General features: G+C 45.5%; 3 protein-coding genes across 5 annotated transcripts; 1 reads left to right on the top strand and 2 right to left on the bottom strand.

Moving 5' to 3' along the window:
- Window positions 1-8,215: 8,215 nt before the first annotated feature.
- Window positions 8,216-9,547, bottom strand: LOC308110723 (beta-crystallin A1-like; the record flags this gene model as incomplete). Its single annotated transcript, XM_080465223.1, has 5 exons — window positions 8,216-8,363; window positions 8,693-8,835; window positions 8,932-9,073; window positions 9,235-9,353; window positions 9,473-9,547. 5 exons carry the CDS (start codon window positions 9,545-9,547, stop codon window positions 8,216-8,218), a joined length of 627 nt encoding a protein of 208 aa, XP_080321349.1.
- Window positions 9,548-11,083: 1,536 nt separating this feature from the next.
- LOC308111442 (beta-crystallin B1-like) lies at window positions 11,084-12,120 on the top strand (the record flags this gene model as incomplete). The annotated part of the gene is made up of 5 exons (XM_080466342.1): window positions 11,084-11,176; window positions 11,284-11,402; window positions 11,485-11,617; window positions 11,718-11,860; window positions 11,949-12,120. The coding sequence occupies 5 exons, from the start codon at window positions 11,084-11,086 to the stop codon at window positions 12,118-12,120; spliced, it is 660 nt and encodes a 219-aa protein (XP_080322468.1).
- A 334-nt stretch (window positions 12,121-12,454) lies between these two features.
- On the bottom strand, window positions 12,455-23,626 carry cabp2b (calcium binding protein 2b). 3 transcript variants are annotated; one of them, XM_080464922.1, is made up of 7 exons: window positions 23,122-23,626; window positions 22,173-22,463; window positions 14,393-14,423; window positions 14,165-14,299; window positions 13,872-13,981; window positions 13,387-13,534; window positions 12,455-13,305 (listed from the first exon to the last, which is right to left on the bottom strand). In XM_080464922.1, exons 1-7 carry the CDS (start codon window positions 23,203-23,205, stop codon window positions 13,280-13,282), a joined length of 825 nt encoding a protein of 274 aa, XP_080321048.1. In that variant the 5' UTR covers window positions 23,206-23,626; the 3' UTR covers window positions 12,455-13,279. The 3 variants fall into 3 exon arrangements, with proteins under 3 accessions (XP_080321048.1, XP_080321049.1, XP_080321050.1); XM_080464923.1 differs by lacking the exons at window positions 22,173-22,463; window positions 23,122-23,626 and adding exons at window positions 15,677-15,874; window positions 16,526-16,921; XM_080464924.1 differs by lacking the exons at window positions 22,173-22,463; window positions 23,122-23,626 and adding exons at window positions 15,677-15,844; window positions 16,526-16,921.
- Window positions 23,627-25,255: the final 1,629 nt, after the last annotated feature.

Below are 25,255 nucleotides of genomic sequence, written 5' to 3'. Positions count from 1 at the left end.
GACTTTTGTAAGTTGTTTGAATCCAAATATGAATGTTAGTTAGTGATCCGCAAATGAGGAAATGTTTCAACATTACAGTCGTTGTTGTTGATGTCATAAATGATGAATGTCTGCTTGACCTGATCGTTCCATCTATATAACATCAGCCAAACTGTAATAGTCTTTTTTTGTCTTTTCACAAAGAAAAGAAATGCTCGTCTATTCAGCTGGAACCTCACTGCGAAAGGGACATTCAGTGTACAGACTGACATGATAGCAATGTGTTGCAGACTCAAAAAAGCTCACAATGCCAGCCTGTGTGACACCTCTGACCATGCAACCATTAATGTTATTGATGTACGATAACAAATGTTGGAACCATCCTTTGTTGGCCACAAATAGAACCACTCATAACCAGCCATAAAACCCTCTGAGATGCCTTGAATACTGTACAGTTGTTTACTTTATTTCACCTCTGGTTTTAAAGTTCAACACCAGGACATTTTCATATCAACGTATGCCTCATGTATCTTTTCTTGTGTATTGTACTAATCATATATCACTACATCAAAACGTAACTTCAAATTTCACCACCAAACAAGCTTAGTTTAAAAAAAGAAAACATTTGTCTTTACATGGGTACAAATGTCATTAAATGCATTTATTGATATCACTGTCTGAGTTTGAGGTTGATCAATAATCAGATTGTGACAGAGCTGAGTGGTGATTGCTAATAGAGTATTTTCAGCAATGGGAATGTGCCATTTATAGTGTCAAACCACAGCCCTCCACAGGTACTAATGAATTAAGAGAGCAAGGGGCCATGTCCATGTGACATGTGACAACACGCACACCATCTCCGGGAGGAGCAAAACCTGCTTGATGATAAAAGTCATGAGAAAAGGTTAAAAGGTGACTATATAGCAAGATCTTTCCAAATTAAATCCTGTCTAATGATGTTTGCTGTAAAAAAGGAGACACAAATTTCAATAGTCAAAGAAAGTGTTGAAAATCACTGCTTGAACATATCTTAATGTACACATGGATTGTATTAACAGTATATTGAGATGTGTAGTATATAAATACATGTATGCAGTATACTCAAACAATTGAAAAAAAACTAATGTATAGTTAAAAATAAATTAAATCTATCGGTGTTTAAACAACTGACCCGTTTAACCTGCATGAAAAATGCTTTAGGAACAAATTTAATATATTTTTGAACTGAAATCGAATAATTGAGCTCCCTTTGCTATCCACTCGGTGGTATCCGTATTCAGCAAATGTATTTCTTCTACAAACACAGTGATTATTCTGCTCTTTGTGTATTTTAACGGAGGCGGACGTGTGAGGAGTGAACCATCTTGCTCTTAATGTTGCTTCTGTCGTCTTTGACTGACTAGTCTTCTCGCTGCCGCCCTCTGGTGGCCAAACGGAAAACTACCGCCCCGGTCAGGGTAAGCGCCACGCTGACCCATGGTTGACCTCTTCAAATCAAAAAAAAAAAAAAGAAAAAAAAGAAGTTAATGCAACGCTCTCCGCTTATCGGAAAATAATCTAAATGTAAATTTTTTCATTCTTTCGGTGCAGAGGAGCGGATCAACGTGAGATTGGTTAACCTACTAACTGGTAAGTTCAGCAGCGTGTTTTAGCGCGACATTGATTAACCTGCAGGGAAATGTTTCATACTTTAAAAACAACATATCTACGATGAAGCCTGCGGAAGAAAACAAAACGCGCGATCAGACTCGTTATTGTGATGGAGATGATGAGTTAACAAACAGCTGGTCTGAATTCACATTTATCCACCTGTAGTGACGTTAGCTCGCTGCCAGCAGCAGCAGCAGCAGCATGTGCTTCTCCAGGTGAACTCTGCACTTCAACACAACCGACATCTATCGGACTTAAACACAATCAGAAGAAGAAGAAGAAAAAAAACGTTATCACTGCAGCTTGCGTCTGATTTTGTGGCGCTTTGTCATTGTTTTATATAAAATAAGATAAAAGTCCATCTGCGTGTATGTAATAGGAAATTGCATTGCATCGCAAGGTATTAAGCCTCGAATGAAATCAGTTCAAAGGTGTAAAACTGACTTAATGCACAGTTTGGCGCACCTAAACCCATATTTTAAATATATTCACTTAAAGCAGAAGGCCACCTCACAGCATTGATCTCGAGTATTTTAAAGCAGAAATTCCATTAGTAATCTTAATATTCATAAGCCCTGCCCAGGATTCACTTATCTAAACTACTTTAACTTCAAATAATCTATCACCGAATACATAAAGTAGAAAGACTTTGAGAGAACATACCCAATCAGGTGCAAGTATCCCAATATGCTACTGATTTACAGTAATATTACTATTTGTAATATGTTATTTTCACCCCTGAAAATATTGTATTTATGTGGTAGTGGTGGTGTTTGACTTGAACAGGATTTACAGAACGAAGCCAAAAAGTCCTAATAACAACACACAGGCTAAAGATGAGTTGAATTTTCTTTATTGTATCAACATAAACTAATATTATGTGTATAAAGTGATCATTATCCAGATAAAGCAGTCAGAGTTATTGCTGATATTACAAATATTTCATGATTTTTGGCTTCATGTTTGTCACTGCAAATCAATAAATTCAAATTTTATGATGTGAACAGAAGACGTTTGTCTCGGGCTACTTCCCGACCTGGGGTCTCGGATTTCCCTGTGAGGAAGGGTCAAAGGTTAAAGGGAGCGCTTGAAGCGTCACCATGTTCTGAGGTTTTCAAAGAAAACTGTAGTAAGACAATTTCCTCTATTAATCAAGACTTGCCCTCTTGGATTTTTAAAGTATTTCTATTCTAACACCCCCCTCGCTCTCTCCTCTGCAGCTCTTCTGAAGTGGATGGAGATATGTGGTGCTACCAGAGACCGGGGTTTAAATCCCTGCTCATCGCCGAGCTGCGGAGACAGCAGGAGTGCAGCCAGTACTGCGACGTCCTGCTCAAGGCCAAAGGTACATCACATGACCTTGAAGAAACAACGGCTCATTCTCGGACCTCCTGTGTTTATATCTCATATTGTTCCTCTTACTGACACTCTTGTCCTCCAGGGGCGTCGGTGTCGGCTCACAGTTGTGTTTTATCAGCGGTCAGCCCCCTCCTCTCCTCCTCCCTGTCCTCCATGCCGCCGTTGCCTGCCAGGACGACACAGCCGGTGGAGTTCCAGGACCTGGACGCCCAGACGCTCCGCCACATGGTGGAACTGCTCTACTCCGGAGAGATGGCCGGGGAGGGCGAGTGGGAGAGGCAGCAAGCTATTTCTATGGCGGCCAGGCTGGGCATCGACGGGCTGGTGGAGGTGAGGAGGAGCGACAGGAAGCAAAGACCTCAGGGGGAAGTAGGCCACTGTATGGCGGCGGCGGTGCAAACCTTTGTCATGGAGGTGGAGGCGGCGGTGCAAACCTCTGTCACGGTGGTGGATGCGACGGTGCAAACCTCTGCCACAGAGGCAGCGGTGCAAACCTCTGCCATGGAGGTGGATGCGACGGTGCAAACCTCTGCCATCGAGGTGGAGGCGGCGGTGCAAACCTCTGCCACTGAGGTGGCAGTGCAGACCTCTGCCACGGAGGTGGAGGCGGCGGTGCAAACCTCTGCCACGGAGGTGGCAGTGCAAACCTCTGCCACGGAGGTGGAGGTGGCGGTGCAAACCTCTGCCACTGAGGTGGCGGTGCAAACCTCTGCCACGGAGGTGGAGGTGGCGGTGCAAACGGAGCCCGAGGAGCGCGAGGTCGGCTGCACTCGATGGAGGAGAGAGATGAGGGACGGAGTCACCTTACTGTGGAAGGAAACTGAGTCAAGTGGTGGACAGAACACGTGGACTCAGACGGAGGAGCTGCCAATAATGACAGCACCTCCTCCTCCTCCTCCTCCTCCTCCACCTGCCTCCTTTCAAACCATCGATATTAACTCCCTCCAGACTTTAGGACAGACAAATCCCCAACTTGTTCCCATATCCATTGTCTACAATGAAAACCAGTGGGCCCACACCTCCTCCGCCCCCTCAGTCCCGGTAGAGGAGTCAACCCAATGTGTCGGTGCGTCTGCCCCCTTCTCTGTCTTCTATTCCGGCCACGTCGCGCCGTATGGCGCCGAGCCTCATGCCGGGTCTACCGCCCTTCAAGCGGCTGAGGAAATGGATCAGGAGCACTTTGACCAATTCCAGGGTGACATCCCGGGATTCATCAGCCACTTCCTGGATCCAGAGAAGGAGGGGCGCCCACGCGGGAGGCGAGCAGGGAGAAAGAGAGGAGCGGCGGTGGGAGGCGCCAGGAGAGCGGGGACCGCCGGGAGGAGGCCGCGAGGGGCGCCGCGGGGTCGGGGGCGGGGCCTGCTCACCCAGACGGTGGATGTGCAGGAGGTGTCGGTGGCGGGGAGGCTGCAGACGCTCTACCTGCAGCGCTTGGGGGGGAGGCTTTGCAGGAGCGGTCAGGGCGGCGGCGCCGCCGGGAGGAAGCTGAGGCTGAAGACCAGAGAGATGCTGAGCTCCAGCACGGACCAGCAGAAGAAACGGGTACGGAGTAAAGTGTGGCAGCTGGACCAGACCGGAGATCTGCGGCTGTGCAGCGGAGGAGGAGGAGGAAGAGGAAGAAGAGGCAGTGGCCAGCGGGGGAGGAAGAACGCAGCGCCGCCGGTAAAGCCACACTCAAGAAATACTATAACTGTTATCTGATGAACCGTGTTCCTTCATTCTGTAATGAAGGAAAGGAGCGGCTCAGTGATTCAAACTATTTCTGCTCATGAATCTCGTTTCTCTCCGGTCGCAGGCCGGTTCTTCTGCAGGTCGGACTCAGAGGTCGAGGAACCAGCTGTCATCCCCGGCGCCGTCCTCTCAACCCCCCGTGTGCGTCTATGACGTCAACACTTTACCTGCTGCCGCCGGCGCCGCCCTCCACTGCTCTGCGTCTCCTGCCCTGCGGCCGGCCGCCACCTCCTTCCTGTCTCCGGCGGCGTCCCTCCTCCACACCTGCCCCCTCCCTCCCGCGGCCTCCCTCCCTCAGGACGAGCAGCCCGAGCACATCGACCGTCTCCTGGAGGAGGTCATGATGGGGCTCGACATTTTACCGAAGAGCAGCGGTACTGCACGTCCTCCTCCCGCCAGCGGCAGCGGCGGCGGCACCCTGACCCACAATGAGCAGCAGAGCCTCTCCTCCGACCCCCGCGGGTCGTCACAGGAAGTGGGCGGAGCCGCCGGCGGGGAGGTCTGCGTTCTGCAGCAGGTGAGTGAGGGAGCGGTGAACAAGATCCTGGACCAGTTCCTTCAGTCGTACGAGCAGTACGTCAACAGCGAGGAGAAGCAGACCGCCGGCGAGAGCGGCGCCGAGGCGGCCCAGCCTCACGCCGTCCTCAGCAAGTACAAGAGATCTCTGTCGCCCCGTGTGCAAAACGCCGGAGCTCCGCTGCCGGTCAGACGCCCTCAGGCACCGAAAGAGAAGAGCGGTCGGACGCGGGCGAGCTCCTTGCAGCCGGGCGGTGCGACGACCCCCAAACATGGCCGAGCGCGGGCCAGGAGGAGGCCAAAGCAATACCCGCTGTCGCTGGAGAAGAAGAGACTCAAGCTGGAGATGGCCGTCACGATCCACGACGTCAGCGTCGACGTCAGCAGCCGAGCCGAGAAGCAGCTGCAGCAGATTCCCGTGGTGAAACTGAGGAGGAGCCCCTTCATGCCGGTCAGCGTCTCGCTGCGGGACCTCAAAGCCGAGGTGAGAAGCTCAAGGCCGAACAGGTCAAACACACTTTTTTTATTGAAAAACTTTATTTTAATTTATTTTAAAACCCGGAACGGTTTATTACTCGGTTCATTTGTCTTGTAGGATCCTGCAAGGATGGAGGTTTCACCGGCAGTGACAAACTCAAAGGACTTGCTTCCTGAAGAGTATCTGCAGTTGTTTGCAGACAGAAAAGTTTATCCAATCAGAAGCAGGTTGAAGAGAAAGAGCCTCATTGTGAGCATCTTGCTTTTCTTTTGTTTCTTTTTCTAAACCCGCTGCGCTGTTATTACAAAAGAAACCATCCATGTTTTCAGGATCTTTTCCGTCTGTGTGTGAACCTTCTTAAGACTCAAACTAGTAGTTTGTTTTAAAATTCCATGGTGAAGCTTGTAATTTGACACCTGGCTCATCACTTCATCACTTAGAATTTACAGCCGTCTGAAATGTTCATTTACAAAAGTGTTTTTTTTTTTTTTTTCACTTTTGAGTTTCATTTCAACGGATTTGTCTTCACAGGAGAGTTGTTCCTTTATCGACAAGCCACTGAAAGCAGTTAAAAAGGAACGGCCGCTCCGGGCCGACCAGCCACACCACAGGCCGGGCAAAAACCCGATCAACACCGACGGGGAGCTGAAGGTCAGCCAGGAGTCAAATGTCCAACCCCAAAAGGAGGCGGAGAACCCTGGAAGGAGACGGAAAAAGAGAAGAAAGTCAAGCCAGGGCCCGGGTGAGGGCGTCACAGCGGCCAAGAAGGTTTGCTTGGAGCACGCGGTGCAGCCGAGCCGCGGAGACCGCGGGGCGAGGTCCGAGTCTCAACCAGCAACCGAGCAGCCCGAGGGGGTCGGAGATGTACGGACCCGTCCACTCGGTGCAGCCGGTCGCTCGCAGGAAGATCGGAGAGGAACCGAGCAGCGTCCCGTCGCCGCCGATGGAGGAGAAACAGAGTCGCGGTCCCCGGAGAGCAGAACGTCTCCGGTCCACACGAAGCCGGGGGTGTCGCCTTGGCGTCCTGCGCGGGAGCAGGACGAAGACGTGGACGTGATCGGAGGCTCCAGCCCCGCCCCGCATCCCGTGACCATCAGCTGGACCGACTCCTCTGAGGAAGAGGAGCAGGAAGAGGACGTTGATGTCGTTGGGGAAAAGTGACTGTGATTAAAACGTTCTTTACCCCCACCGATGGTGACGAAAGAAGCTTCTTGTTTTCAAGTTTTTGACAGATATAAGAAATATATGCATCCCGGTGTATAAAAACAGCCTGCGTATTACAGGACTGTCGTATAAGTTCAGGCTTTTAGTTTACGAAGCTGATTTGTGTCTATTCAGCACTTTTGTTTTAATACAATTCACACAATAGTTTTAAAGGATAACTCCCCCACGAAAAAAAGAAATGTGTTTATGAAGCTGTTGGTTCAACTATGACAGTATAATAGTTGTACATTTAACCAAGTTCAACTTCTGTTCTTGCAAAATGTTCAAGATTTTCTTGTTTTCCTGTTATTGTCATGTTCTCTTGGGAAATGTTTCTCACGGTGCCTTTGGTTCCACCATCTGATTTTCTACAATAAAAAGAAGTTTAATTTTTTTATTAATGCGACTTCCGTTTAGTTTTTGCACATCTTACCACCTGTTTGTACTAGATTACGTTTTTTCTTTCTCCTTTTGATGTGTTTAGGATTAATTGAATTAAAATAAGATTTTTTTTCTACAACTCCACATGGAATATTTGAGATGGATTTAACTTTAACTTAACTTATAACCTGGAATCTTGAATCTTTCCCGTATACTTTTGTGTGAAAAGACCTCAGGACCTATTTTTTGTTGAACTAGTTAACTTGTTGTTTCCACTATGAGATTAGAAACCCTTTTTAATACCAAAATATGTTCAGGACACATGGCCTTGTGTTGATTTATAGAGCCAAAGAAAAAAGTTAAAATAACACAATTATATTTTATGATGGAATCCCTCACTCACACCTATATATTCGCTCTTTAAACACATTTGTTCATGTACTCTCAGAGATGATACTTAAATACACATTTGGAAATGATCAACAAAAAGCAATTTGACTTGAGGTGAAAACGACTTTATTTGTTGTCAACCGGTTGGATCGACCTCCAGAACACATCCGAGCTGCAGCGGAGATGTTTCTCCGCTCCGTTTGATTTTGGCGGCGCCGGCGTGTGCTTGTGTGTCGGTGCGTGGCGACCTCTTAAAAACCAGATAAAAAGACACTTGAGTGTCAAGTCATGTCGCTGTTTGTTTGTGTGTTTCCCTGTGCTTGAACAGTGTGATATTGTCTCTTATCACACTCTGGCAGCGGCTGTAAATCAGTAGTGGAGTTATTGGGGGGGGGGGGGGGGGGGGGGGGGGGGTTCAAATCGAGAAGAAGGAAATGACCCGAGAAAGAGAGAGAAGAGAGAGAGAGAGGAGGGGAGGGCGAAAGGTGGCTGCTGTCCGTGGGCCTCAGTCTCAGCGGTGTCCTCCTCTCAGTGCTGGATGCGCCTGATGGACTGGATCTGGGGGGTCTGGCAGTGGGAGCCCCAGTTCCTCCAGTGCTGGTAGTCTCCGCTGTGTCTCTCGCACTCCATGATGTACTGCTGGCCCCTGTAGCCAGGGAACTGGTAGCACACGAAGCTGCGGGAGGGACGGAGGTTGGCGGCAACAGTTACAGGAGACTTATTTCAGGAGCCGCTGTGAAAGTGCTGAGCGAGTGTGGGGCTTAGCGTGGCGCTTCGAGCTCTCGGCTGGTATGTCTGCCGAATTCATTACACGCTACGGAGGGATTACAGCGATTCCCACTGCAGATTGCAGAGAGTCACTCTAGCATTTAGTCTGTCTTCAGCAGGTAGATATTCCCACCAGCATGGCCCTCTGGGAGTGAATATGAAACGTGTGTGTGGCCCTCAAATCTTCCACATTGTCAATGTTAGCGTGTTCGATTTCCTCGGAAGTTCGCAACTTACGCGCCGCACTGCACGTGCATGGAGCCGACTTCAGGCATCATCCAGCCCATGCCCTGCAGAGAGGGGTAGTCATCGCAGAGCTCCACGCTGCGGCCCATGAAGTTCTCCTTCTCGAAGATGATCATGCGGCTGCTCTGGTGAGACTGGACGGGACAGAGAGGCAGGCTGACGTCTCAAGAGTTTGCGGGCCGGACGGATTCAGACGCAAGGAGGGGGAAACGGGCGGTCGGGGTACTCACGGCGCAGTAGATGGGGCGCAGGGACATCAGGCGCTCCACGTGGTAGGAGAGGGAGCCGCTGTAAGAGTCCCAGTGGGGGTACTCTCCTCTCTCCAGGATGAACTGCTGGCCCTGGAAGTCATGGTGCTCGAAGCCCACCCAACTTTATGGACACACACACACACACACACACAAACAGATGACTGCTTACATGATGCATCCTTGGTTTTTCTGAAGATGATGTCTGTAATCTAACTCCTTGCAGCCAATGATTTATCCCTTTGTTGGCCTCAACACTTTGCATCACTGCTTCGAGAGACTTACGCTCCGCTCTCCACCCTGATGGAGCGGATGTTGTCCAGTCCGCACTCCTGGATGTTGCAGCACTCGGAGGTGAACTCCAGGCACTTTCCCTGGAAGTGCTCCTGCTCGAACACAGTCACCTGAGGAGACGGAGTGAGGTCAAACACATTCAGCAGAGATGAACAGTCACCATATATGTTTTTTCTTCGTTTTTTTTTTTTTTTTCACAGAATACATGCAGAAATGAGCGTCTGTATACCTTAAAGAAAGGAGCCATGCCCATCCCTGAGTTGACCAGCGGCTGCATCATTGGGGACCTTGTAGTTCTGTACATCTTCGCTCCTGTGATTGAAGTTAAGGATTGAGAGGTGGGCATATGGAGGGGAAAATGTATAAGAGCAGATAAGTTTGTCACACAGGCATCGAAGTGCTTCAGGGTTTGTTTTGGTGAGCCAGTGAGACTCTGAGGTGAGAGCAGAGATGCAGCCTTACCTAGATTGGCACTTTATTAGAAGAGCTGGGAAGTGATACGCGCCTACCGCCTGCCTCGCGTAGAGCTTTGAGAGAACCTGGCGCTGCAGTTTTATACCGACGGTTGAGGGGCGCGCGCCTCCCGTTGCGCATCCCAGACTGTCCATTCTGTACAGAGGCGCGGCCGCGCGGCGCGTCCCCGCGGCTTTTCGGCGCGGCGCGTTGCGCTGTGGACCCTGTTTGTCCTCCTACAGCGGCCAGCTCAGCACATCCCATAGAGCCGCCGAGGCTCGGGAACAAAAGGCGCTCCGGTATGTTCGCACCCCGGTCAGCAGTCCGGCGCGTGGCCCGGCCCTTTGTGCCCGGGATCCGCGCGCAGAATGTGGAGGATTAACGGGGCTGCAGAGAAGGAGAGGTCATGTGGGTCACAGCCGATCAATGTTAGGACGCTGCAGGAGGGCCAAAGTTTGATTTCCTTCTTGGTTACAGGAATATAATCGTCGCCTATAAGCGCACGCCTTCATGGGTGAATCACCTGTCCACGTGTGGTTTGATCAGATGGGTCTTCATACAGTCCTAATGGTTCAGTGATATAAATATGATCTAAAGACTACAGATTATCAGCTTTCCTCCCCTTCTAAGAGTTCGATTTGTTAGTCCCCCACCCAAATAAACTACAACCTCAAAACAAACAACAAATAGATTTGTTATTTACATCACGCCACTATAAACTGGAAGCTATCTCATGTTTTCTGACAAGCATCAGAATCAAACCATCAGCTATACATGTGTGGCTTTATTCAAAGCTGCCAGAAGTTGGGTGCAAATCAGCCACAGTCACAATAAACCTGCCCGATTTCTCTGAATGAACAAAATCCAAGTCATTTGTTGATATTTTCTGATCAGTCAGGGTGTGAGGACAGTAAAATGAACCACCTTTAATAAAAAACTTTCATTTCTGTCACTATGACTGTTTATAATTTGTCAGTGAGTCGCCCAGCTTCTGTCTGCCTCCTCCCGTCCCCTTTGCCCGTCCCTCTCTGATGATGTGAGGGTTTCTTTTGTCTTGTGTCTCTGACCTCAGCAGGTTTGTTTCTCTCCCCATAATCCCTCTCCTGTGGGCGCCAGCGTATAAAAGCGAGGGGCGCACTCCGAGCCACACACACTCTGAGTGAGGCTCGGCGCAGTGATCGCACACACAGGTAAGCTATGCACACACACATGCATGCATACGTCTGTGGTCAAAGAACAACACCAGTAGAGGATGCAAACATTCGGCTCACACACACACACACACACACACACAACTTCTGAATTTTGCCTCCGATGCTTCTCTTGATTTCCTCAGATTAGTTTTCCCACATTAATTCTGTTCCATCTCTCTTTCTGCTCAGTAATCATGTCCAGTGGAGATAAGTCCAAGACTTCTTCCCAGACTGATGGGAAGGCTGCTCAGGGCAAGAAGTCTGAGATGGGAATGATGTCCTATAAGGTGGGTGACTCTCAGAGGACCCCCCTGCTTATGCACATATAGAAGTGGACATTTGACCTTTGCTGTTCTTGCTCTGACTCCCTCCTCCGTGCTTTCGTTCCCGTCAGATGTACGTGTTCGACCAGGAGAACTTCCAGGGTCGCATGATCGAGATCAGCAATGAGTGCATGAATGTGTGTGAGATGGGCATGGACCGCGTGCGTTCCCTGCGCGTTGAGTGCGGACCGTAAGTATAAGAATTTGACATGTTCGTTTGGTGTATTTTACCCATAAACTGGACACTGAAAAAAAGACCGTCTCGTCTGCAGCTTCGTGGGATTTGAGCAGATGAACTTCTGCGGTGAGATGTACATCCTGGAGAAGGGAGAGTATCCTCGCTGGGATTCCTGGAGCAACTGCCAGAAGAACGACTACCTGCTGTCCTTCAGGCCCGTCAGGATGGTAATCAACACTGAGATTTGGAGTTTCTCTCTCTGTTGCTTCTTACGCTTCACTAAACTAATGTTCCTTACTGGGTTGTTGTTTTTTCTTTGTTCTGTAGGACCCTGAGAAGCACAAGATCTGCCTGTATGAGGTTGGAGAGTTCAAGGGCCGCAAGATGGAGATCATGGACGACGACGTTCCCAGCCTGTTCTCCTACGGCTTCACCGACAGAGTGGGCAGCATCATCGTCAGCTGCGGAACGTGAGTGTTAGACCAGCGTCTCTGAGACAGCGAAAAAGAGTAGATCCCGATATTCTAAAAATCCCTTTTCCCTGTTTGGCCCCTCCAGCTGGGTGGGATACCAGTTCCCTGGATACCGTGGCAGCCAGTACCTGCTGGAGAAGGGCGACTTCAGGCACTTCAACGAGTACGGTGCCCGTCACCCTCAGTTCCAGTCTGTGAGGCGCATCCGTGACATGCAGTGGCACCAACAGGGCTGCTACACCATGGCCAGCAAGTGAGGCTCAGGGAAGGAGAGGAAGAGAAAGAGCGGAAGTGAGGGAGAGGGGCGGAGGAAGAGGGAAAGGGGGAGAGATGTCTGAGGTTTTTACCTCAGTACCTTAAAAACCAAAGTCTAATACTGCAAGGGGAAGGGGTGAGGATCTTTATCTGCTCCTGACCAGAGGCGACGCTGAAGTTAAAGGACCTGCTTGACCCCACCAGACCCCCCCCCCCCCCCGACCCACCCCCCCACCCCCCTCTGTTCCTCTCTATCTCTATTTTTCTCTTCCTCCCCTATGAACTGAGCTATTCTTTCCTCCCTTCTCTCCCCTCCTTTTTTTTTTTTTTTTTTAAGTCTCTGACTTCACTCCCCTCCACAGTCCTCTGAGACACCATAGAGGGACACCTCTTGCTGTTTTACACACACGATTCGGCTCAGGGTATGATGCATCATGGGAATCTGAGTCCCTTGAGCCCCTTGCCCCCCTGTCTTCTTGCCCCTGTGCATTGCACAGCCTCTCTGCTGTACAGAATCCTGGCCAAGTTTTCAATAAAAAAGAAAATCTTGATTTCAGAAGTGTTGTTGTTGTCGCTTGTTACTGAAAAACCTTCAAGAAAAAGCTTTTGAATGAAAAAGAATTCAATAAACAAAAACAAATTGAATAAAATTGCAGCATAGTAAATCAACATGCCAGAATAAGAACAGAACGTGCCAGTCGTCTCCACCAAAGAGTCATTCTTAGAAATTATGGATGATGGATCAGAATAATTCAATAGTTCATTCTTTTTGCAGAAGTTTTATTATTTAAAAGCTTACATATACAATATTACAAACAAGATTTTACACTCAGAGGAAAGACTTATAAAAATACATCTACAAAAACCCCAAAAAGTCATAAATATGAAGCTTCTGATATGTTTTACAGCTGTTCTTCTTCTTTACATTTCACCTCAGATTTATATGTATGCACTGTTGTTATTTGATGAGCTGCAGTTTTTTTTGTATTTTTTGTTTATTTTGTTTATTTTTGGTTAGTTAATACAAAAATATAATTTCCTCAGCACGATCTCAAGAGCAGAAGAAGAATGATTACTACAGTGTAGAGTGTTTCATTTATCCAGCAGCTGCACGGTGGTTGTCCGTCCGTCCGTCCATCCGTCCGTCCGTCCGTCCGTCTGTCAGCGGGACATCATTCGCACGAACTCTGTAAAAACAAAAGAAAGGAGTGAGAAGGAAGGAGAAGTGCTGATGAATGTAGCCTCTAATGTTTCCCGCCTCTTCTCACCTTCAAAGTCCACCAGGCCGTCTCCGTTGAGGTCCACGTCTCTGAGGATCTCGTTGATCTCCCTGTTGGTCACCTGTTCTCCCATCAGCTTCTTCATGGCCTCGCGGAGCTCCGTCAAACTGATCTGACCATCGCCATTGGAATCAAACTGGACGGGAAGACACAAAGCAAAGACCTGCTAATACTCATTTGCACAAAAAGGTTCCGTGAAAAAAAGGGGGTTAGGGTTAGGGTTAGTAATTTGCACATCGAATCCCCTCCTTACTTCCTATTAAAGGCTGCTTACTAATCCAGTGCGTGAGAATATGTCTTAATCCTGCGTCCATCGAAAAGTCCAAGTGTGGCCATGTTGCTACTGTCTCAGTATCGGTAAGCCGGGACAAGAAGTCAGCAGGAGCAACAGCAGGAGCCTGGAACTGCCTCACTTTCCCTTTTTCTCATTCAAAAATTGTCCTTGCTTGAAAAGCCAAAATGTGCACGCTGACCTCTTTAAAAGCGTCTCGTAGTTCTTTGACTCCGATCATGTCTGCGGTCTCTGCCAGCATCTTTGGTCCCATCAGCTCCACAAAGTCCTCAAAGTCCACTTTTCCTCCGCCTCGAAGACAAATAGAAACATGAGTCCAAAATAACTTCACATTGCTGCGTGTGTCACTTCAATGTAAAAAAACAAGACGACAACTGGCGAAGCAGCAAAAACATGCAATAGATTTGAATCTATTATTACATGAGAGGTTTGCGGTTCCGTTAGCCTTCATGTTCTTTCTCTTTTTTCACTCACAGATCTGCTGACTGAGCTCGATGAGCTCCATCTCCGTCGGCATGTATCCCATGGCCCTCATGCACTCCCCGAGGTCTTTATGGCTGATGTAGCCGTCTTTGTTCTTATCAAACTCCATAAAGGCCTCGCGAAGTTCTGCGGAGAAACACAAAGAAAAGTAAAAAAAAAAACCTTCAAGCCTGATATTGTTTTTTTTTGGTTTGTTAGTTTTTTTCCACGTCATCTCACCTTCGATCTCCTCTGGTCTCAGCTCTCGATCCTGTTGGAAAGAACAATTCATACATTAAGTTTATGTCTTTGTGCAGCTTTAAATTTCTGAAAACTTGTTTCGCACGACGCAGACATAAACCACAGGAAAAACACACGTCACTGTTATGAGGGGGACACCGAACAGGGATGGAGTTCAACCCCTCCAGCATACTTAGAATATTTCATTTAGATGAGTGACGTTGTAAGACTAACCTGTGTGTTTACGTAAGACTTTCAGCGTAATTCACATATGCAGAAATGTTCCTTTTGCAGACCGTGTTTCCAAATCTGCTCTTTAAAAAAAATCTATAAGGATTAAATGGCATAAGATCTCCTATGGAACAATTCATGCACCATAAAATGTAACCAGATTAGTGGCGGGAGACTGCAACCTCTAGAGATTAGGACATTTGGGAGATTTAGTGCAGCAGAGATCTTTGGACACATGTTCACTGGTTATGCATAAGTGCATACGTACACTTGCTTGCGTGTAAAAACATAAGCGCACAATATGAAAGCGATAAGTAAGTAAAGTGAATGTTATGATAAGAGCTTTAGAAAGAAACAATATGGGACAATCCTCTGAGATCTTTATGTTCTCGGCTTGCTTTTAGAAAATCTGCGTCAGAAATGAAAGCAAAAGATGGTTTAATTAGTTTTGCTTCTATTTACATTTATGTAATAAAATGAAACCAAAGGAGGGAAAGAGTTTTTAGTTTCCTCTATGGCTTATGTTGCCTCACAGGAAATTTTGTTTTAATTTATTTTTTCCTTCTGGATATTCTATTTAAGTGTGACGTGCCACAGATGCACTGTATTTCTTTGCAATAAAAATGAAGCTGCACTCAACACAGAACTGAAACGATAAAATGGCCGAGTCCTTTCTCCGAGGCATAGATCCAGCCACGGAGTTCAGTGGTGTTTCGATTTTTCTCCGCCTGAGGCAGAGCAACATTACTCCGCATGCCAATTTGTTTTGACTGCTTGGAAATTCGGCTCCCTGCGTGCCAAACGTTAGAAAATTAACTCCACAGAGCCGGCGAACGATTTTCCACTGAGCTCAGAGATCGACCCCTGCTGAGCGTGCAGAGCCCGGGGGGCTGTTGACCCGTCTGACCCGGGCTGGTGATGCAGGGAGATGAGGCGGGTGGTGCGAGAGAAGAGTGGACGGAAGGGATAAAAAAAAATAAAAAATGAGTGGACATGAGTGGAAGGAAGTTTGACTGTGTGAGGATCACATCACGGTCACTTTCAGTTACATACGAAGGTCTGAAAGCCCTGTTTGAGGAAGACGCAGGCCGGGCCCACGATGTTGTGCAGCATGTTGCAGTTCTGGACCAGAGCACCAAGGGGAGTTCTGCACGCTTCCTCCTCCTTCTCCTGCTCCTGCTCTCCTTCCGGCTGCAGACCCTGCTGGCCCACTGTCTTCCCCTTCCCCCAGAGGAACCCACACAGCCCCCCCTTTAGAGGCAGACCACACTGTTAACCCCCGGAAAGACAACGCTGCACTTCAAAGTCAAACATAATTATTTATATTCTATTAAATAAGCCCCGGGCATGGTTTTTGGAAGGAATAAATCAAATATATCACACTTTCTAACCTGAGATATTTATACTTGACAAATTCAAGACAGGATTTCAGTTAAAATGCTAAACTCCCGTTGAAATGTGATTGTCCTACATAATAAAGATATTTTTAAAACAAGGTGCCCAGATATAACATACACAATATATTAAACATGTGTTTAAATAAAAAGCCTGCCTCTTCAAGCAATATGCAAATGATTTGATTTATATTTTATATTTTAACAGATTATATTTTTACCCACCCAAAGTCAGAGATAGACGCAAAACATAATTACTTTTCTGTCCAAAGCAGAAGTATCATGTAGTGTCATACCTTCAAACATTTAAGAGCATCAGTGATGCATTTTTACCACCACTAATATTCATGTATTCTGTCACAGTCATTTAAAAAAAAAAGAAAGAAAAGCAAATTAAGAAGGAAATGACCGAATATAGAGTTTAGTTTGTTCACAGCACTGTCTCTCCATTAAGACAGACATTCAAACTGCTTATTGCATTAAAAACATCTTTATCAAGTGTTCTTACCTTCTTCATTTTGTCTTTCAGAGATGGTTCGGTGCAGTTGCCCATTACCTGCCCCTCTACCCCCTGTTTACCACCCGCTCTCCTCCTGCAGCTCCAATATCTCCTTTCTCTCTCAGCTTGTCTGCACTTTTCCTCTCTGCAAACCTCCTTTACGAATTTGCCTGAATAACTTCAGGCTCTCGCAGGAAGCGCCGAGAGCCTCCTTCTGCCCAGAAGTCTCAGCATCGGATCGGACAAGAGGTGGAAGAACCAGCAACTCAAATGGTGACCGACTCCCCCGGACCCTTTATGAGCCACAGTCAAAGACATAAACCACAGGAAATAAATAAACCCTGAACTGCACCGGCAGCGGCTCACTTGTGTGTCTCCTCACAGATGCAGCATCACTCTTTTCTCCTCACAGAGTGTTTTTAATCCTGCCTCCTCTCTCCCTCTCTCTCTCTCTCTCTTTACATCCCCCCCCCCCCCACCCCACCCCCCCAACCCCCCTCCAGTTCAGATGTCACACCAGCTTTCAAATGACTTCATCTACACCACATTGGAGAGTGTTAGAGGGAGAATTAAATATACAAGCAGGGATTAATCTCAACTATTTTAGATTAAAGACACAGTGTGAACAGAAACTATAGAGTAAAGAACAAAAAAAAAAAAAAAATGAAAAAAAGAGCAAGGATTTATTTTAAAGATTAACTGAAATACAATCTTTAAAATAAAAACACTGTCCTGAGTAAGGAGAATGATTACTGGGTGAAATGGAGCTGGATGTGTGTCTTTTCTTCACCTAAGATTGGATGCTCATCTATTTAATCTTAATTATACAGTAATCAAGCATCCCAATGTATTTTATTTCTGTTCTTTTTTGAATTCCACTGAGTTTTCTCAGGATAATGTTTCCCCGATCTATTTCCACGGAGACTTAAGATGTGATTCACACTTCAAACTGTGATGAACTTCCAAACTAATGAAAAAAAGAAAGTAAAAAAAAAACAAAACTTCAGGAAATTGCTGCTTATGCAAGACACAGCCCGGACCCGAGGTATCTGTCTGGTCAAACTCAACCAGATGTTGGAAATCGGAGGCGGTTGGAGCTCTGATTGCTGAACCTCGCCCTCCATCCCCACACCCGTTTGACCAAATGTTCCAAATAATGGCAAAGTTAAAATCTCAAGAGGAGGTTAGGGGTGCCGTTTTAAGTGGTCAGCTGAGCTTTCGACCAAGCATCTGTCTACAAATCTCCCCTGCAGCAGATTTGGTTCGTTTATTTCTACTGTACGAGCCTCAGCTCGAGTACATGTGTCTGTTACTCTTGATTTCATTCGTTTTTCAGTAATAAACCATTTGAGATAAAATCAGAATACACTGTGGAACTACACATTAATGTACAGTACATTAGATACTATATATAAAGTAATTTTCCCTTCAATCATTTATAAGTTATTTAAAGATGAAGTTAAGTATGAAAAAGATGGATGTTAAATATGTCAAAACCATCTTATAATATATCAATTTCTATAAGAAACTTGTTGGAGAGTGCAAAACAGAAGAAAATCACAATGTTCCCGCCATTTATACTTTAAAAATGTATTAAAATGTGGTAGAGTTCTCCCGATATTTACACAAATGCATCTGTATGCTACTGAGTGTAATTAAAAAAAAAAAAGATAATGTTAGTTAAATATGACTGACAAGGAACATTGGGGCATTTGTTAACCATCATGATTATAGCATAGCAGTGGATTAACATGTATTCTCTGACTATGGTTAGTTTGGTGAAATTGTGGAAGTTAAATGTGGCCACTCCTCCAATAAAGTGTATGAATGTTTAAAATTAAAATTAAATTTGGGCAACACTGGTTCATTTTCATGTCCATAATGCCAAAAGTACTGTTAGAAAAGTAAAAACCAAAAAAAAGAAGCTCCATTTTCTTCACTCAAAAGAAAATTTGCCAAGGTTTTTCAATAATTGATGAGAGTTTTTTCACATTTAAGGTAAATTAAAAATTCTTATTGATGAATTTGTTCATTCATACAACCGGTGGATTTGATAGTTTTCTGTGAAAAATAGGATGTGAACGTGAAGCAAACAATGACATGATCAACTAAACTTGACATTTTCCTAATGATAGTGGACAAAACAAGTCCGAATAGCAGAAAAACAACAACATGATCAAATCTCTTAATGGTGTATTTGTTGCAGTAAACAGAAATGACCACTAGAGGCCACTGCAGGAGAGGTCTGATAACTTCATCAGACAGCTGCCACTCTCAAAGTCTGCGGCAGTGAGGAGATAATAACTCCTATTTTTAGCAGAACTTCGCGACAGATTGAGCAGCTTAAGAGTGATCACTAACACGGAAATAAACACCAACAATTCCTCGGCAGAGTTTGCATGGATGCTCTTAGAGAAATGTGGCCAATATGCCCACAGGTATGCGTTGAGAGGCTGCTATTAAGTAAAGAGCAGCTTCAGAATGAACAACAGCGAGCTTAACATGCTGAAGAATTATATTTTCCTTACATAAAGTGCTGATACTTCCATGGTAAGTTTTATATTTAATGCTTATGAGTGAGGCCTATGGCCAGTTTGACATAAAAAGAAGAAAAAAGCGGAGAAGCAAACTATTGTAAAACAAACAGCAAAGCAAAACAAATCAGTATAATTTTTTTAACACGGCTTCTTTGCTTCCGAAAAACACAAGATTAATACAAGCGTCAACTTTCATGCTTTCACAACCTCATCCCCAGTATGCCTAACAATTACATTAAGATTATAGCTCTATAGCTGAGCTCTCCTCGGAGTGTTGCTGCCACCTGCTGTTCAGTTTTGGCTCTCAGCGTTGTCTTCTGTTGTCTCCCTCATCATCGCGTCCACTGACTGAGAAATAAGTCCAGCAAAACTGCATGACAGGGCACAACACCTGTTAACACAGCCAGACAACCACGTCAACATGAATCTAATTAGTGAGGCACTATCAGCTCCGCGCTGCTCAAAACAACCTGATTAATAATTCCTTGCTATGAGAGGCCTCGTGCCTCACCTCGTTGGTTGTCTGAAGACGAAACCGACACCAACGACCGAAGACGCACCTCTATACCATTAAAACTCATTAATCACAGGGTTAATTCTCTGTAACCGATGGTGACGAGATACTCTGGTGTGTATGTGTGTGTGTGTGTGTGTGATATCTGAGAGGTAACCTGAGTTCGCCTCTGGCCTAGAAGATGAGCATCTTCATGCTCTGAGCGAACACGTAAGCCAGAAGATGCATTGTGCACTGACGTGGTGTCAGATGTACATCTGCTGGTTTCCCGTAATGAGAGACGACAAGTACAGAAACTATAGAAGAGGCGGAGGGAGGGAGGGAGGGAGGGAGGGAGGAAAGAGACAACCACATGTATCATAGAAGAAAACTTTCTTTCACTCTAAAAAATAGAAGCAGAGAGATTTGACACTCGTTTTCAGACCTGAAGTCCTCCACTTCAATGCAGATCTGTAATCCAAGACAAAGAAGGTTCCATCTGCCTTTATCTAACTGGACTACATCAACATGCAACTTGTTGGAGATAAAAAAATATTTAAAAAAAAGAAAAAATCAGAAAAGAAATCCAGAACAGGCATGAATTTGTGACAATTTTCACTTTACAGGGAAAGTTAGTTTGTGTATTTAGCATGAACGGTGAAGTCGGGGTTAAAAATAAAAGTTCACATGGATCTTACTGGCTAAAGATTCACACCTCATCTAAATCTGTAAAGTTTTTTGCAAGAATATTGATTGATGGATTTATTTGTTTTTTTTAAATAAAGGGGTTTTTTTTTCAGTGGAGCAGTCAATCAGATTTTTTTTGAATTTTGAATAAAAAAAATGTTTTCGTTCTAAATCACAGAAACTAAACTGAGAAGAGCGCAACAAAAATGAAATTGTGAATCCCTGCAAATGTTTTGAGATGCTTGCTGTCCCCCGTATTCACTTGAATGAAGAAGATGAACTATAAACGTAGTGAATACTATGTTAACCTTTCAATGAAATTAACTTAAATAAACTGCTAAATAGCTGCGTTGAGCTCAACGTGCAGCAAAAATCAAAAGCAAAAAATGAAGAATTGACTTTGTCGTTATGGTTCCTGGTGTTTCTGTCTGACGCGCTGACCAGTTAGAGTGTGATGCAGCTGGTTGAGGTCACATGACGGCTCAATACAAGGCATTAAAAAATAGATTATTTCTTTGGATTCAGTGAGTTCAAAACTTGAATTCATCTTTGTTCACAACAAATCCTATAAAGGCGAAACTCACAGAAATCCCCCAAACGAAGACAAGTCCCATTGTCTGTGTCTCTCTGAAGGTTGAAATGTAATAAATCAACCGACGGTTATAAGAGCATTTACAACGTTACATGGTGAAAATGACCTGAATCTTTTCATCACATGTGAATTTCCAATCGATTGATTTAGCCAAATTGGCCAACTGGTTCAGAAATTACTGTATTCGCTTAAATTGGTCAGATTTGTTTTATTTTTTTTAACCTCCAAGTGTGTATTTCCTCACATAAATGTACTATGATGCTTTAATGAATCTTAATTTTGCAAGTTGATGGTTTAGTTTTGAAGTAACTTGTGCGTGTTGGTATAATTCACGATAAAACTAAAAAAAAAAGAAAAAAAAGAAAAACTCTTTCAGGAGATGACGAGTCTGAGCAAGCTGTCTGTTTTGGTTGGTTTCATTCTGTGGGGGCTGAATGTCTCGGGGGGGTGAGAGTCGCTGCTCAGCCTGTCAGCCTGAGACACAGACGTCCCTGAAGTCTCTCCTCTCCTAGTTGCTTCACTTCTCTTTGCTCCCTGCTCTCTCCCACTCACTCCTGTTTTTGCATCGCTCGCATCACCGCCGACATCATTTCCTTTTCATGCCGATTTCCTGTTTCTACTTGTCTCCTGCTTTAACTTTAATCTCCCTTGATTTTTATTTTCCCACTCAAACACGGCTTCCTCGCGCCGCGGCGCCACACGTCTGACCCGGACGCTGACAGATGCTGCGACGGCGAGGCCTCGCCGCGCCGCGCCGTGTCGTGTGTCACTTCTCGCCATGTGAGTGACGGGATGCGATGTGATACCGTGGCAGATACAATGGCGGCACCGATTGGGTGTTCGTCAGAGCTCCGGCTGACCGTGGCCGTATCTGTTACGGATTACACTTTCGTAATGTTTCCCAAAGTAAAAGACCTTTAATCCTCTCAAACAACACGCCACCGCCATCCTTGGCTTCACTCCCTCGTGCGTTGCAGCCACTTCCACGGGGGGTTTTATTTTTTGTCGGGGTTAATGTTGTTGGTTTTGCTGAATTGACTTTAACTTGGTACCGCGGGAGTCCGGTGAGGTCAGAGGTCAGGGCCGTGAAAGAGAGACGGTCACAAGAGCTGGAGCACCGAGCTTTGAATTCAAATAGGAGGCTTAGAGTTTCAATCAAGCCCTTCAATCGAGACATCCAATCAGCCAGAGAGCTTGATGAAGAAACTGAAATGCCAACACGCACGCGTGCACGGACACACGAGCGCCACACGCACGCACGCACACACACTCACATACACACACACACATTTATTGCACAGTTAAATCTTCCACACCGATGACCTCAACCCTCACACACACCCTTACCTGTCCGAACACGGAGTCCACTATAGGCAGCAGGTCGACAGGCTCCACCTCCTTCTCTCTCTCCCTCTCTCTCCTCTGCGGTCCCTCCATCATCTCCTCCAGCCTTTCGTCCAGCGTCTCTCCGTCCTCCGCCGCCTCGGCCGCCTCGGCCGCCGTCGTCTGGGGAGGCGGCTTGGGTTTCTGGTGGCGTGGAGGCTGCGGGGTCACGGTTTGGATGTCACCGGAGCTCCCTCCCTGCCCGTTGTTTCTCTTCTTCTGCTTCTCCATCTTCTTCCTGATGGCGGCCTGCACCTGAGGGCGCACAGGGGTGGAGGAGCGGAGGGTCTCTGAGGGCCAATATACACGAAGCCAAGGCACACACAGTTCAGCTTTAACAGTGCAATGCATTAGAGATGAGGTGTTGTGGTGCTCAGCAGCTCAGACTCCCTGAGACGGCAACCTGTTTTATTTTAAAAGAGACATAATGTGTCAAACAAATACACTTCAGCATAACCCCGAAACATCCTGCAGGTCATGAGGTCACGTCATGACATGCATCTTTTTCCCGTCCGAAATGTAAAAAATTAGCTATTGGAGAAATTCAGTTTATCACTAATTTACAACATAGATTTCTAACAAGAAACCAAATATTTGTTTTTTATGTAAGACAAACATGAAATCTTTCTTATAATTATCATTATGTTTTCATACAAATCCTCTATTTTGGTGAACATTTTTCATCATGCAGAACTGAACTAAAACATAAAACCTCATCTGAGATCAAACGTGAATCAGACATGCAGGAAACCAGACAAAGATCACTTTCATGAGAATTAACAGATTGATAGAGAGAGAAAACCCCCTGCACAGCCACACGTTTGTCTGAATCTGCAGTGTATATATACATATATACACACATATATACACAAATATACATATATAAATATACGCGTGCTCCCTGTTCACACACCTGCTTTGCACTCCTCTCCGGTGGCACGCTCATCGCTCCAGCACCGCCTCCTCCTGTGGTCGGCTCGCGAATGATCATGAACATCTCGGTGTCACAGCCTCACGTCGCTACGCTCTCTCTCTCTCTTCCTCGCTCACTCTCCCCCTCCCTCACCCTCTCCAGTCACTCTTCTCTCCTCAGCACAAGCTGAGCTTGTTTTTATTTGGAGTTTCTTTCACTTTAATGTGTCAAAATTCTCCACAAAGTCAAAAAATTGTGGTTATTAAATTAATCAATGAGTCTCTTGAAGAAATTAGAAATTCAGCTTAATTTGGTTTTCTTGAAGATTTTTGCTCAATTTTCGTTAAAAATAAAAATAAAGATGAGAGGATATATAAGAAGTTTTCAGGAATGAATTCAAGCTTGGATCTTCTCCCTGGTTCCTTCCTATCTCCCCTCTTGATCAATGTCTCCTCCAGTTGTCTTGCTCAGAGGTTCCTGGGGCTCCTGTCCATATCTGTCTCTCGGTGTGTTGCAGGCGAGGAGGTTTTTATCATCAGCCGCCGTCTCGGTTCCGGGATTGAGTTCCTGCGCCTCTGCCCTCGCTCGCTATCTCCTGATCCTTTAGGTGACACCCTATACCTTCCGAACTTTACCTCCCTCACGTTATCTACCTGTAAGACATCGACCTCTCTCTCTCCTTCACTTCCTTATCCACCTTTTCCCCTCCATCACAGGTAAACACTCCTCCTCCTCTTCCTCCTCCTCCTGCTTTGCTCCCTGCCACCTTCATGTCTTCATTTACCTCCAGACACTTGAGGGAATCGGTGATGTTTGCTTCAGGTGTCTTCAACCTGCAGCTCTGGAGCAACACGTGGATGTTTACGTTTCTCTGTGGCGGCTCAAAATTACACGTAAACAATCTTTTTTTTTTATGTTATTGTTATTGTTGTTGCACAGCTGGTGATGAATGTCCTGTGAGTAAACACACCTCTGGTGGAAATCAAACCCTGAATAAATCAAAATAAAGTCTCAGAGAAAAGTAGCGCTTGGTTCAACATTCACCTGCCGTCACGACCTTTAACCTGCAGGTTTGATATGTAGATAGAAACAAACAACTGAAATTTATGCTGCTTCTAAATCTGTTAAACTCTCCTAAAACAGATAAAAGCCCAACACAGCTTACAATAGCTGAAAAGAAAAACACAAATTTTGTTGTTAAAAGACTTCAAAAGGCTAAAACAAACAAAACTGATGAAACTATAAAGATGGCTAAAAGAGATGAATAAATAAAATGACTCAACCTGCTCAAACTGTTGAAACTGTGAAAATTACTCATAATTATTGCTAAAATGGCTTTCAAAAATTGTCTCAAAACTGTTAAAAACAAAAACAACTAAATTAGGCTAAAACATCAAAAGGAACTGAAACAGTCTGATCAACTAATTTAAACTGCTAAAACATGTAAAAATAAATAAAAAGCCTTTAGATTTTCTCTCCACTTAAATTTCAAAAATTCAATCTTAGTTTCATTTAAATATGGAAAAAAAAAACGGTGTGAATTATTGTTCTGAAGTTTGAATGTTTTCCAATTCTATTATTTCATTTGATGAGAAGTGAGTTCTTTTAGTCATAAAGCTTGCATCTTTTTTTTTTCTTTCATCCCCATTATTTTTGTTAAAGTAAGTGTGTTTGCTCTGTGTAGTTCTCCCTTTCTTTCAATCCACCCAACTTCATTTGAAGCCTTTGCTGTAACACAAATTGCCCCCCCCCCCCCTCCTTCCCGGGGGATTGAAAGAGGTGAAGGGATGCAACAAACTCGGCAGCTGTGTGATGATGAAAGGCTTTTGTTTCACCTCAATGTTGTCCTGCATGCATAATCTCATCCGACAAGCATGGCTGAACATGCACACACAGGTGAACATGTCACCGCCGACCTCTATTTTTAGACACGAACGTTCACGCGAGTGCGTGAGCGTCGCGCTGCGCTTTCATCTTTGCAGTATAATGCGACTGTTTTTTTTTTTTTTTCTTTACTACATACACTCACTCTTCATAACTGAAATGTCCCGTCGCTTCCTCTCGTCATCTCTCTCCCTTCTTCCACCGGGAGAGAGAGAGAGAGAGAGAGAGAGAGAGAGAGAGAGAGAGAGAG

Source organism: Lipophrys pholis (assembly GCF_963383615.2).
Source record: "Lipophrys pholis genome assembly, chromosome: 6".
Taxonomy (NCBI): domain Eukaryota; kingdom Metazoa; phylum Chordata; class Actinopteri; order Blenniiformes; family Blenniidae; genus Lipophrys; species Lipophrys pholis.
Note: the sequence above shows the minus strand (reverse complement) of the source record. Positions and strands in the feature narration are given on the sequence as shown.

Bases quoted from the DNA above. Each gene is read 5' to 3' on its own strand.
- cabp2b (XM_080464922.1), bottom strand. From the start codon at position 23,205: ATGTTCATGATCATTCGCGAGCCGACCACAGGAGGAGGCGGTGCTGGA. The intron at 14,424-22,172 runs GTAAGGGTGTGT...TCTTTCCAACAG, and splicing joins TGGACTCCGTGTTCGGACAG to GATCGAGAGCTGAGACCAGA. The intron at 14,300-14,392 runs GTGAGATGACGT...GTTTCTCCGCAG, and splicing joins GAGACCAGAGGAGATCGAAG to AACTTCGCGAGGCCTTTATG.